Source organism: Aegilops tauschii, chromosome 7 (assembly GCF_002575655.3).
Source record: "Aegilops tauschii subsp. strangulata cultivar AL8/78 chromosome 7, Aet v6.0, whole genome shotgun sequence".
NCBI lineage: Eukaryota > Viridiplantae > Streptophyta > Magnoliopsida > Poales > Poaceae > Aegilops > Aegilops tauschii.
In genome coordinates this window covers 270,517,308-270,531,186 of record NC_053041.3, presented here as the reverse complement: position 1 = coordinate 270,531,186, position 13,879 = coordinate 270,517,308, and the positions used below count along the sequence as shown (strand labels likewise).

General features: G+C 46.7%; 2 protein-coding genes and 1 non-coding gene across 3 annotated transcripts; 2 read left to right on the top strand and 1 right to left on the bottom strand.

The window, feature by feature from the left end:
- Window positions 1-599: 599 nt before the first annotated feature.
- On the top strand, window positions 600-3,247 carry LOC109778441 (acyl carrier protein 3, chloroplastic). The gene is made up of 4 exons (XM_020336995.4): window positions 600-777; window positions 1,945-2,043; window positions 2,548-2,670; window positions 2,859-3,247. Exons 1-4 carry the CDS (start codon window positions 619-621, stop codon window positions 2,985-2,987), a joined length of 510 nt encoding a protein of 169 aa, XP_020192584.3. The 5' UTR covers window positions 600-618; the 3' UTR covers window positions 2,988-3,247.
- A 4,541-nt stretch (window positions 3,248-7,788) lies between these two features.
- On the top strand, window positions 7,789-7,860 carry TRNAP-UGG (transfer RNA proline (anticodon UGG)). The gene has a single exon. It is a non-coding gene; the product is annotated as a tRNA-Pro (tRNA).
- A 232-nt stretch (window positions 7,861-8,092) lies between these two features.
- Window positions 8,093-11,716, bottom strand: LOC109778442 (beta-galactosidase 11-like). The gene is made up of 11 exons (XM_020336996.2): window positions 11,429-11,716; window positions 11,215-11,327; window positions 11,062-11,128; window positions 10,773-10,865; window positions 10,528-10,671; window positions 10,320-10,414; window positions 10,133-10,238; window positions 9,942-10,026; window positions 9,739-9,857; window positions 9,294-9,649; window positions 8,093-9,200 (listed from the first exon to the last, which is right to left on the bottom strand). Exons 1-11 carry the CDS (start codon window positions 11,714-11,716, stop codon window positions 8,144-8,146), a joined length of 2,523 nt encoding a protein of 840 aa, XP_020192585.1. The 3' UTR covers window positions 8,093-8,143.
- Window positions 11,717-13,879: the final 2,163 nt, after the last annotated feature.

Here is a 13,879-nt window from a genome sequence, read left to right as displayed (position 1 = left end):
AACTACAAGCATTGGAGCCAGCTGAGGCGCGCCGCCGTCATAGCCCCTTCCTCGGCGGAGCCGGGGAAAACACTGTTGTACCAAATAATCGGAAAGTCGCCGTACTAAGGACCTTATAGGACGAACGCACCAGAACATTATGGTGGAGACTTTCTCATACATTAATATTTTTTTCTAGCAGGAAGATACTCGTAGAAAATGAAAGGTATGAACCGGCAGCACTATCTCATTTTCTGTTCACGAGATCAGTGTGCCCCGACAACACAGACGTCACTGAAACTGCCGGTTCCCACTGTTCTTAAGCTTTCATGCGTTTCTTCTTCTTCTGAGAATCAGGCTTTCATGCGCCGCTATAATCGCAAGCACCTATGCTTTCAACGCCATTATTTCCTCCGGGTGAGATAAAAACTTGATGGGCCTACAAGTTAAAAACAACTCGAGTACGGAACTTTTGGGCCACATAGGCCCTCGTACCGTCACCGCCCACCTTACTACTCGGCCCAAGTGCGCGGTGGAGCCAGCGAGTGATGGCCGGGGCGAGGACGGACCGGCCGGTGTCGCCGCTTCGTGGACCCCGCCGTCGATACTCCCGATGCGCCATCACTCCCCCGCGCATAAATGTGGCAAGGTCACTTCTCCCCCTCAGCTCCACCCCACCCCACCCACCCAGTCCATCCCCCGTCGCCCTCACGCTCTTCGTGCTCGCCGCCTCCCTTCGCGTGCTGCCTCATGGCTTCCATCGCCGGATCTGCCGTGTCCTTCGCCAAGCCCGTCAAGGTATGCCCGCGCGCGCACGCCCCGTCTTCAGATCCGCCACCTTGTGTCGTCCGTACGTTGGATCCGTCTCCCCTGCTGGGGTTTTAGCTTTCGTGCTGTTCGATCCGTGCTCGCCCGGCGGCCCGATCTAGGCGTGATCAGTAGGGATTGTTCGACGAACGCTGTTTTCTAGTATTCCTATTCAGGCACTGTACGATGCGCGAATTTAGTGGTGATTGGGGTTTAGCGGCTCTTGTTTTTATTTTTTGGGACTGCGGGGAGCACCTCATTTTGTGCCCCATTTCAGAGGTGGACTTGGGCAGATCTACTTTTCTGCTAGGTTGATTGATAGGGTGCAGACACGGTGTTACTACTTTGATGTTTGCGCACTGATGAGCAAGAAAGAGGAAGAGCAAGTTACTACAACACGTTAAGGGGCTCTGAACTGTTAAAGAGGCTTAGATCGCTGCATGTGCAATTAAAGCGTGCGACTTAATGGTTGCTATGGTGGAACTAGAGCCAACCGAAAAAGAATATAACTCTTGCATCCTAGCACTAAATTTTCTAGTAGAATTATTGAATTGGTATTATGGTATGCTTAAGCGTCTCTATGTGTTATTGGTGGTTGTATTGGAATTTTGGACGCTAGTACTAGGTTGTTGCTTTGCATGCTCCAGAGGTCCCAAAAGTTGGTCCTTGAATATAAATCTTCTTTTGGTATCTTGCCTTTCCTTATTAGGAGACACTTTCTTGGCCTTCTAGTTGTTTAGTGCATTTGTAATTTAGTCACTTATGTGGTTGTAAATTCTAGGTACAATGTGTATTATACACAATTATTTGTTTTCCCTTGTATGTTCACATACTCCCTCTGATCCAAATTAATTGACGCTGCTTTAGTACAACTTTGTCGGTAACATTTTTTTGTGCCTAGTAAAATTTATTTCTGTTAGTATCTTCTCTGCAAATATTCTTCGTACGGTCACCGTACTGAGGCCAGTTGAAGCTGCACTGTTAGACTTGTGCAGATATGGGATACTGAATTGCCAGATGGATTGAAGAATTTTGAGAAGAATGTTTGCTCTAGCATGTTAATATTATTTTTCATCAGTAGATAGTGAATACAGTGCAGTGTACTTTCCTTGATACACAAGTTTTGTTGCCTCAAGATGTTTGTTTCTTGAATTCCAGGCAATCAACACGAACTCGCTCTCTTTCTCTGGTCCAAGGAGGGGCAATGCATTTCTTCGCCTGCAGCCAGTGCCGATGAGATTTGCTGTTTGCTGCTCAGTGAGTTTTATCCTTTCTCTTCATGCATAATATATCTGAGAAGTTGCTTGACTGTGCTAAAGGCAGTGATATGTTTCTGTAGAGTTGCTAAAATTGCAATTTGTTATACAGGTTCTCTTTAGTTTTGAACAAATAAATTTTTAGGTTGCCCAAAAGTCACATCATTTGGCCTCGTAAAAAATGTACTAGTGGTCAGGAATTACCTTTGTGTTCCTTAACTCTAGAAGCGCTTGTTTTCCATTGTGTAATTCGCAATGAATCGGTGGATAAGTATTTTATTTATTGAAGTGATTCTGCTTTTACTTTCAATAACTTCTTCCTGTTGTAGCACCACTTACCAACATGTACTTTGTGTGTGTGTGTGGGGGGGGGGGGGGGGGGGTAAGAGTATAGATAGATATTCACATTTTATCAGCCACTAAACAGTGTCGCATTTATAGTTGCTTGCTACAATTTTGGATGTCCTTCATAACTGACAAGTTCTTTCTGAATATGTGCCAACAGGCAAAGCAGGATACAGTGGAGAAGGTTTGTGAAATTGTTAAGAAGCAGCTTGCTGTTCCTGAAGGCACTGAAGTTTGCGGTACCACCAAGTTCTCTGACCTTGGAGCTGATTCACTGGACACGGTAACTATCCACGATGCCATTCATGTTTGTTTTGAGCCAAGCAGTACCTAACCTAACCTGGCCAAATAGTTCAAGGATCCAAATGAGTTGTATTTTTGCGATGTTTTTTGGTGTTAGAGCATAATTGGAGGGAAGTTACAGCATGGCTCATTTGTTGGAGCAAATAATTACATGTTCCTGTCATGCAGGTCGAGATTGTGATGGGCCTCGAGGAGGAGTTCCAGATCAGTGTGGAGGAGACGAGTGCGCAGGCAATTGCGACAGTTGAAGATGCTGCCACGCTCATCGACAAGCTTGTCTCTGCGAAGTCATCTTGAAGGGAGGTCGTAAATCGTAATGATTGGAGCTCGTAAGCTAGTAGTCCTACCTTGGGTTGATCCTTGTTGTTCTACCATAGTCGTTATTATATGGTGGGTTGGTGATTTTCTCAGGACTATCGTCTCCTGCTGTGTGTAATAAGATAATTGGTTAAGTATGTAAGCTGTTGAACATCGAAGTGCCTAGTTTTCGTGCGGCTGTGGTGCATGTATGCATCTTTTGTGCCCAAAAGGAAGAATATGCGGGTACAAGCCAACTACATCTGCATGTGCTGTGAATCTGTGATGTGTCGTTTTCTTGTTAGAGATCAGCAGAACAGATGTTCTGTTAGGGCTTGAGGACAGGAGATATATTTCTTTTTGCCAATTTGTGAAGATTAGTGTGGATTTGTTCGATGGGTAGTGAAGCAATTGATTCTTGGAGAGGGATGAGTAAATGTCAGTGATACCAACCCTAGATGATATCAAGTTTGAAAAGTTTTTTGTAAATGATCGAGAAAACTATAGAGTTTTTTTTCACATTATTGACACAAAATCAATCTTTTGTGTCTTGAAAGACATGAAATCAATCTATATATTAATCCTGCTGCTTTTTGCCGCAAAAGTTCTTTCTTTCTAGAAAATGCCATGTGTTGCTGAAGAAATTGCCAATCCAATACAACTAAACTTGTCATCTGAAAAGTTTGTTGCCAACCTCTCCCAATGAAGTTTGTCGGCTATTGCGATCCTATATTAAATTTCACATCAAAATTATTACATCCAAACTATATATATAAAAAGAAAAAAATCTGTTGAAAAGGCATCCAAAACATAGAAACAAGACACACTATCATATTTGAGTATTTTAATGTACATCTCGGTTTTGGTTCAGTTTTGATAAGGTAGCGCATCATGCATACTCATGCATGTAATCTTTTTTCTTTGGATAAATGGTGGGTTTTATTAACTCAAAATGAAGTATCAAGTGAATAGAAACACAATGAGCACACATCTGACCTGTGCATAACTGAGACACACACAACCAACACGAAATCACCAACACATGCCTAAGCGAAGAAAAAACCCGATCAAATAATGATCGACAAAACTGTTGCAATGAACATATCCACACCAATCATCTCTTGAGACCATAAGGACAATGAAGTTCTTAAACATCAATGCCATCTGGAAAGGAACGACGCTCAAGTGCCACCGTCATCGGTGCCAATCAACAAATGTCAGATCTAGATTTTCACCCTGAAGAACAAGTCCAAGCATATTTGAGCAATGCGTTTAACAAGGTAATAGACAAAAATATCATCTATGTAATCTTTTGTGTCCATCTAAGTTTCAGCCGACTGAAATTTTCTGAAGTGTCATTTGATTCATAAGACTGTAATTATTGTGGAAAGTAGAAGTTCCACCTTATCACCTAGTTATATTTTCTAGAAATGTGTAAGTTGCATTTTATAGTTAGCCAAAACTGTAGTTAGAGCCCTTCGACAAAAAAAAAGAGATAGTAAATTGAAGGACAACGAGGGTAGACATTGGTCCACCAGTCAAATAGTGGACTAGCCCACTTATCTATCTATCTATCTCACTTTCCTTAGTTTTTTTTATGAATTTAATCTCCTTTCACATTTCTCCATGCCTCTTTTGATGTAGCGACTTTAATGTCAAGACTAGATGCGAACTGAGCATGGCTCTCCTTGTGGTGGAATCTACCCATACAGGTTCAAATCCTAAACTTGATACAGATGGTCGCATTTTTCTGGATTTATTCTAGGCTTCCCGGGGCTGCTCTTTCAACAATAGGGTTTGTCCGTCAATTACGAGTTGTTCATGTCAACTTCGTCAATCTCAATAATATGTCGGCTAAATCTCTCGAAGGTGCTTATAGTAATAAGGTGTATGTGCACGTGCGCACGTCATAGAGATGAGTGTGTATGTATATTTGAGCGTCCGTGTCTATGTAGTGTTTCTCAAAAACAAATGTCAAGATCAGCCCTCGAGGCCTCTCTCTTACTTATACAAGCAAGACTAATCTTAAGAACAAAAAACACCCCCATAATGATAGTAGGGGCCTCTCTCTTACTTATACAAGCAAGACTAATCTCAAGAACAAAAAACACCCCCATAATGATAGTAGGTAGGAGGTGAACAACGGTTAAACTTGGTTCACTGAGTAATGCTAGAGCCACGGGGCTTAGTTTACGATGGGGGGGGGGGGGGGGGGCGGGGGGGGGGGGGGGTTACGGAGTAACTAATTATGGGCCAATAGATTGGAGATTGGGGGAGGTTGGGGCCCATCCCGGCTGAAATCTGGGGGGGAGAGTAAGATTAGTTGGAAGGAGCCTGTAAAAGCCTATCACAAATCTGGATTATCGTGGTTCACTATTCACTTAACCATTTCTTTTAGCAACCGATGGGAGTGAAACTTTATTATTGAAAGGAGGAAAATATGTACATGGTGACATGCTTGGGAAATGGGACAAGCTGGACCTCGCTAGGTTCGGCTAGACTGCATGCCAATTACTCATGGTTCTGGTTAACTATGAAGCATCGATACGGCGACACTGATACGGCGATACGAGTACGGCGATATGGGATACGGCAATTTTTAGAAATAGTAATACGGCGATACAGCGAGTATATATGAATATTAATTTATAAAATGACAAGTAATAAAGACAAAACATAGTAGTATGTATGAGATGAGATCAAAATATTGTCTCATTGGTTGCCTAATTTCCTCCATGCCTCTTTTCAAGTCCTAAATGATCATCCATATGCTCAACTCATGATGGTGTATGCAACATCAGCAAGCAGTACCAACTAGCAAGCAGTAGCAATAGCAAATTAACGACCAGTAGTTAGCACCTACGCGAAGCAGCAGTAGCAATAGCAAATTAACGACCAGTAGTTGGCACCTATGCGAAGCAGTAACATCAGCAAGCAGTAGGAATTAGGAAGTAGTAGCATGGCAACAATCTGCAAGCACCAACCAGCTAGCCAAGCATCGTCGACCCTGTTTGTAACAAGAACAGGGAGCCAAGAATCATTGGAGGAAAAAAACGTTAATGGATAGATCAACTAGCAGAGAGCAGCAGAGTTTGCGGTGAGCGACTCCAGTCTGCGGCAGCTGCCGGCGGGGAGGCGAGTCCAGGCGCCGGCGGCTCGCTCGTGCAGGCTTACATCGTGCGAACAAAGAAACGACACGGAGGTCAGATGCTAGGGTTCCATGGGCCTTCTACTGGGCTTGCCGGGTCCCTCCCGTATCGTAGACATTGTACAGGACGTATCCACGTTTTTTCTTTTCTTTTTAGATCGGAAAATAGGATACTTGGCCGATACCCGTATCGCGGCCGTATCGTGCGTATCGCCGTATCGGCGACGTTCGGTATGCAGATACACCAATTTTTGCCGTATCAGTGCTTCGTAGCTGGTTAACTCTAGGTCTAAAAGCTAAAGCCCTCCACATGATGTCTTCAAAGTTAGGTGAGAAATTACGGTATATATGTAATTCTCGTGTCATTCAAGATGGAGCAATTTCTATCTTTCCGGACGTCCCACATGATGCAAATGAGAAGCTTGTTGTGCCACATCTTCATGTTGACTAATCTATTTGTATCTTCAATTTTTTAATCTTTGCTTCACTTTATTCGTTTCTCCTTGTCTCTTTTCACTAATTAACCATAAGGAGTCATATATACAACTAAATAGATGATCTCCACATGTAAATATGTCACCTCAAGACATAATTGTACATGGAAAGTACTTCTCTTATGCAGGTTATCTACAGATGTACCAGGACTCCTAGTTTATGGTCCTCTCCACACGCGTGGAGAATCAAGACCTGTTTACGGAGGTGTGTACACGATTGAAGGCTACGGTGAGGGATAGCAAATTGATCTTAGGATTGCCCCCCCCCCCCCCCCTCCGTTGTAGGCGTTATACGGACTCCATATGTTTCTTTGTACTTCGCCTTTTTATTTTTCGTTTATGTGAGAGGAAAAAATTTGGCTGTGTTTATCTTAGTTATGCAAAGGCCGGGTGTAATGCTTTAATCTTTTAAGTAATAAAGCGCCTCATTTTGTAAAAAAAACGTACATGAAAAAAATCCACCTCAATATGCAATCATTCATGAGAAAAAGCTTATCACCCCAGAAATATTCAATAAACCGAGGGTTTCGTGGAAGGATCTACCTCCCTGTACGAAGCGGACTAGGATCCATGTACCCAAGGACCTCCCCCGGTTTGCTAGGCTCGTAGATATATCTCAAAAGTCTCTTGGTCGTTTACATGTACTCTGTACACACTTCAAAGTAATAAAACACAAGCAAGGTGTAGGGTTTTATCTCCTTGGAGAGTTAATCTGGGTAAAAATGTTCAGTTTAATAACCATTGTTTTGTTTACAATACTTGAACTTATTTCCACCAACTTGAGAATTTGCTTTCCAGACATGACTTCTTTTATAACTTGTGCCCAAAGTTTTCATTCTAACAAACTGATATTTTTTTAGTTGGACTGATGAACTGATATGCATCGATAATGTTTTCATGCCAACTGGTTAGTTTTAGTTGTAACGATTATATTGGTAACCAAATTTGCTTCTAACAAAATAGGATTTTGCTTCCATCTATCTGCAAAACAAAATGGCTCTTCGCTTAGTATTGCCTTGTTGTGGCACCAGGCTTCAAACGAATGAGGGTTAAAGTTTGGGAGAATGGAGCCAAAGAATTCGCCTTCATCTCTTGTCTCCTCGTCCGTTCATCGAGAAAGAACGAAATATATAGTTCTAATGACACTCAAATTCAATCAGGGCGTTTGGTCTAGTGGTATGATTCTCGCTTTGGGTGCGAGAGGTCGCGAGTTCGATTCTCGCAACGCCCCAATATTTTTTTGTTTCCCCGGGCATCAGGGGAAGGAAATCACCAAGAAGATTATTATTTTCAGCTTGAGAAGAGAAAATTATTCAGCAAATCAAATGGATCGATTGATTTCCATCCATCTTGCTTCTCATCTCAGCGCTCCATCTACTCCTAGAACAATTCACAGGAATCAACAACCTGAGTACAACACGTATGCACGCATCCCAAACAACAAGCATGAAAAAGGCAAAAGGTCAAGGTGATGAGATCATCTACATAGCAGTACATATGTGAGCTTAGGTTACTTATTGCTCGGCGGTCCTCTGCCTCTTGGAACACTTTGCCTGCACGGCCAGCGTGGCCGTGGTGCCCGGGCAGTTGAGGTCCCCGCCGTACACCTCGTGCGACACGGCCAGCACGCAGCTCCTCTTCCCCACGCACGCCTTCTCCACAATCTCCTTGGCCTTGGGCGTGTGGCAGTTGCCAAACGTGTAGTTGCCGCAGATCCCCAGCGGGTTCCCGTAGCTGGCGAACACCACCTGCTGGATCATCTTCTTCTCCGGGCACGTCAGCACCGCCCGCGGCTTCAGGTCGTCCGCCACCATCGTCAGCTGGCTGTCCTTGGTCTCCCACGACCGCACGTGCCCGGGGTTGGTCTCCGAGATGAAGCTGCAGATGTTGTCGCGCTTCACCGTCAGGATCATGATGGCGTCCGGCCGCCCGCCTTCCTCCTCGAAGATGGTCAGCACGTTCCCCGTAGGCTTCAGGAAGCAGCGCGGCACGTGGTAGAGGTACTGCGACGGCCGCCCCAGCGCGTGCTTGTACGAGCTCCAGTACCGCCCCAGCCCTTCGCCGTTGACGAACAGGATGCCCTTGCCCATGGGGTTCATGTCGATCACCACGGGGTCCTCCCCGGTGGGCATGTCGAAGCGCCGCCGGTACCACGTGAGCGGCTTGTCGAACACCGCGGGTTGCCACTGCACCTCGCCGCCCTTGTCCGTGAAAGCCTGCTTGCGCTCGCCCTCCAGGCCCACGATGTGTCCCCACCCGTTGCTGGTGAGGTCCAGCGTCCCCGTGTTGAGGCCCTGGATGGTGACCGAGTGCACGCCGGCCTGCCGGCGCTCCAGGTAGGACCCGCTGTCCTGCAACCCCAGCGTGCTGGACAGGATGGAGATGTGGTTGATGCCGACCTTGACCTCGATGGGCTTCTCCAGGCTGAAGGCCTTGTTCATCTTTGTGCCATGGCCGCAGCCGACTAACTTCTTGTTGACGAACGCCACCATGGCGTGCCCATGGCTGCTCGCCTCCAGCACCGGCTTGATGTCTAGCCTGGACGGCAGGTCCTCCGGGTCCAGCAGGAAGCTGCCACCCACCGTACAAACATTGGCATTGCCATTCGCATTCGCATTCGCAAGATACTACAGTATATAATACGTAGAGGAGAGATGTACGTACCTGGTGGTGTACCAGAGGTAGTCGGTCTTGTCCTTGGTCATGTTGTAGGCCTCGAGGGGCTTCTCGCTCCGGTCGGTGCTGAACTTGTAGGTGGGCACCTTGTCCCCCTCCGTGTACATCTCCCACACATTGTTCTGCACCGTCTGGTCCGTGAAGTGGAAGGTGCGCTGGTTGTGCTGCGCGTTCACGTATTGCGTGCTGAACACCACCGTCTTGCAGTCGCCCAGGATGCTGACAGACCGCCGGGGCACGAAGTAGTTCTGCCCGCGGAACGTCACCGTCCCGTCCTCCTTGGTGTTGTGGTTGGACAGGAACGCCACGCACACCTTCTGCTCCGGGATCTCGAACACCCGTGCCTGCATACCATACCATACCCATACCATACCAACCCGGTCAGGTCAATCGGCGATCATAACAAGATAGCAACAAGAGAACTGAAGAGAACCTCGTAGAGCTTGCCCAATGGCTGCGTGGAGGGGGTCCCAAAGAGGAGAGCATTCTTGCACAACCTCAAAGCATGGTGCAGGTCCTTCAGATGGCCCCACTTGGGCTCTTTGAACATTCCTGGACCAACCAAACCGTTCATCCATAAATCAACATAGTTAAGCATATTCAGAGTTTGAGAGGATTCGTCTGTCTCTGCTTTACCGAATTCGTCGAGAGGCGCCTCGTCGTAGTATCTCGGCATCACGAAAGAGGCGCCCGTTCTTCCAAAGTTTGTTCCTCCGTGGTACTGTCCACACAGGCAAGGCAACCGTGTGATTCTGTCAGAAATATACTCTAGTTTCATCCTAACGCCATGTCAACAACAGGTTGGTTGGTTGGTTACTGGACGGTACCATGTAGTAGTTCACCATGCTGCCCCCCACCGAGAAGAACCGCGCCACGGCAAACGCAATGTCCTCGGCAGATCTCTGAGACGGCGGATCACCGAATACTCTATATCTGCAAATGCCAACAAAAAAACAATTCAGCACCCGACAGTCTCTCCTTGATGGACAAGGTGAAACTGATAACTGAACTCACTGAGCAGTCCAGTTCTCGGTCCATAACAGGGGTTTGTTCTTGTCAACTGGACCTGGCCATGTATCTCCGCAGTGCCTACCGTTGCAGGTAGGAATCTAGAGAGGAAAAAAACATGATTATGGATTAAGCATGGTTAATAAATTCTAAAACAAGAAATTATATCATGGCAAATGAAACTTAAACATGTCAGATCATACTAATAAATTACCACGTCCGCTGGAGCTTTAGTCTGCTTGCACATGATCCATGGCACCCCGGTGCCGGTGCTGATGGCCATCTTAGCTGCCCATTCGATGTACCTGGTGCCGTTTTCTTTGAACGCCGCTTCCATGTGCTGGTACTCATTCTCGATCTTTTTTTTTTCAATGCAGGGTGCATTTCATTTGAGAAAGCATACATGATAGATATAAGTATTCAGCAGGAAGAAAAAGGGTCAAGATATGCATGCAGTACCTGTGCTAGAATGATAGGGCCTCCTTGTGATGCGAAGAGCTTGGCTTCCTTGAGCTTGTTCACTACGAGAGTCACAAACTTCTGCATGAGCTTCTGCATATATAAAGAGAAAAACCAAGGTGAGGACGCCGTTTTAATTATTTCTGTATGTAGCAAAATTTACGTCGAGCTTTTTTCTTTCTCGAAATGCATCTAGTTTGTTTTACCCTTGAGAAAGAAAAAGAAATGCATCTAGTTTGGTATGTCTGCAACTAATAATTCTGTGTGCTTTGATGGTCTGATTGATCACCTTGAAAGGCTCGTTGTCTGTGCGGAAGATGATGTCGGGGACCTCCCGGAGCCAGTAAGGCAGCCCTCTGGAAGAGGAAAATCACAGATTAAACGGAGACCGTGAATGCAGATCAGCTAGAGATTGAGATGTGAAGCAAAGAGACGAACAAACCCATGGTTCCACTCCGCCTGGACGAAGGGCCCGATACGGACCATGGCGTACATCTCATGCTCCTGGATCAGCTTGAAGAACTTGATCATGTCGTACCTCCCCTCGAAGTTGTACTGAAATCGACCATGGATGGATCCAATCCAAGGAGGAATGGACGATGAGCAGGTACGTAGGTATACGATGAGATGAATGAGATGGAGTGTGTGACAGTTACCACGCCCATCTCGGGTTCATGGACGTTCCAGAAGACGTAGGACTCGATGACGTTGAGGCCGCCTTCCTTGGCCCTGGCGATGAGGTCGGGCCACTCGTGGAAAGGGCTGCGTGGATAGTGGATGGAGCCGGAGAAGAAGAGGTCCCTCTGTCCGTCCACCATGAGCGAGCGGCGGTCGTACGAGATGACGGTGCCTGGTTTGGTGAGCTGGTAGGCGTCCCCGCCGGCCACGAGCGCGGCGACGGCGATCACCGCGGCGGCGGCGAGCCGGACGCGGAGGAGGGACATGGTGGGTGGATCGTGCGTGGAAGCTAGGGGCCACAAGTTCGCGCTCCCGCTAGTCCTAAAATAGGAGGGAGGCGTTCAGTTTAAAGGGATGGCGCTGTGGCCGCGCGGGAGCGCAGGGAGCGACATGCGCGCGCGCCATGCCGTCCGTCCGTCCACGCATCAGCATCACCCAGGGAACGGTTGGCCTCGGCGGCCCGCGCGTGTGCGGGTGCGGAGGTTCTTGGTGGTGGTTTTAGGCGGGGCGGGTTTTTTTCTGACTGAATCAGCCGTGGATCGGCATTGTTTGCGGCGGGGTTGTTGCATGCCGTGCTTAGCCTGGAACGGGAACCGTCACGCCGTCACAGTCACCTACGCCGGTGCTACGACTTCCACCTTGAGCCGGCGACGGAAGACACTGCATGGAGGAGCTCGCCGCCGTGGCCTGCGTGGAGGAGCTCCGGACGTGCTTCGCTATGACCATCGCCTCCGATCGCTGATGCTACTTGTGCTGAAGACTGATGAAAACAAATACAAAACCTGATAATAACTTCAATACGAAAACAATGATAGGAACATAGATCTTACTGGAATAGCGTATGAGAACAATGATCTTCTAAGAGCTCTATCTTAAATCCCGCCCCCCGCAAAACAGGCCGCTCCTTGGCTGCTAGAGCCGTTGGAAGCGACACAGGTGTCGGTAGGCTTGTTGGCGCAGATCCATAAGAAATTATCTTGCTCTGAGAGTTGTATCTCTGAGCTTCAAAAGCATGTATCTGATCATGGTGGGATTCGATACCACTGACGCCCCATTCGGTCCATTTCCAGCATGTTTCTGATCTTGAAAAAATGAAGTGAAGAAATAAATGTGAAGGATAAAGTAGTGAAATGACAAAATGCAGATAAACTGAAAACTGTATGAACAAACTTGCTAAACTACCTGGGATTTCTTGACAAACTAAGCAACTACTAGGATTGAGAGCTTTATTAGAGAAGACTTAACATGGACTGAAGCGACTGAAGGTCCGAACACTCATAAATAAGAAAACCGTCTAGACAAGCATAACTACTCCCTCCGTTCCAAAATAGATGACTCAACTTAGTACTAAGTTGAGTCATCTATTTTGGAACGGAGGGAGTAAATCTTAGTGCTTGTAGGCTGTGGTGGTCTGAGGATCGAAACAATGAATACTAAATTAAGAATGAATAATGAATACTAACCAACCTACCTATTGTCAGTACACTGGTGATGACAAGGGCGCGTTCGCGTCAAGGGAAGCGTAAAGAAGGCGGGGCGAAGGCGTAAAGAGGCAACCGGAAGATTCAAACGAGGCTCGGGCCAAGACGACCGCAAGGGTAGAGTAGTGGGCCAACGGGCCAAAGTTGAGCGGCCCATGTAATCTGCGTGTTATAAGCAGGGGAGCGAGGGAGAGAATGGGATCGAAAAAATTGTAATTCAGAGTGAACCTCTCATTCTATCTAGCTTATCTCTTCCTGCTTCTGTATCCTACCCCGGCTCCTCCTTCTCTCCAAATTCAAATTCTGTGCTGCAGCTTGTCGGCGGCGAGATTCCACCGGAGCCTGGTCGTGACAATCTGGTATCAGAGCCCTCTTCCTTGCTCCGCCGTGCGCCCGTAAATTTTTTTCCCGAATCGTACCTGGCAAATCCGAGGCGAAGGTCGCGGATCGCCCTATAAGAATTGTGGAAGCGTCTCAATCTCCTCAACTTGGAGACCCGCATGTATATATTGATAGTTTGTGTGATGTACAAGTCATGGTAGAGTCCTGGTCTAACAACGAGAAGATTACAAGGCGTGGAGATAAGAGAGAGAGAGAGAGAGAGAGAGAGAGAGAGAGAGAGAGAGAGATCTAACTAGTCTAACCTCCTTACAGATAAGTTCAGAATACTACTCTGGCCGGTGGCCCTTGTACATAACGTGATATGTCTAATATCCTCCCTTAATCTTAACTTCTAAGATTTAGATTACGCTTGAACTCTTCAAATGACCTTGTAGGCAAAGCTTTTGTGAAGCCATCTGCAACTTGATCTTTGGAGGGAACAAACCGAATTTCCAACTCTTTGTTGGCCACCCTCTCTCTAACAAAGTGATAATCAATCTCAATATGTTTAGTTCTGGCATGGAAGACAGGATTAGCAGAGAGAGATATGTAGCACCAAGATTATCA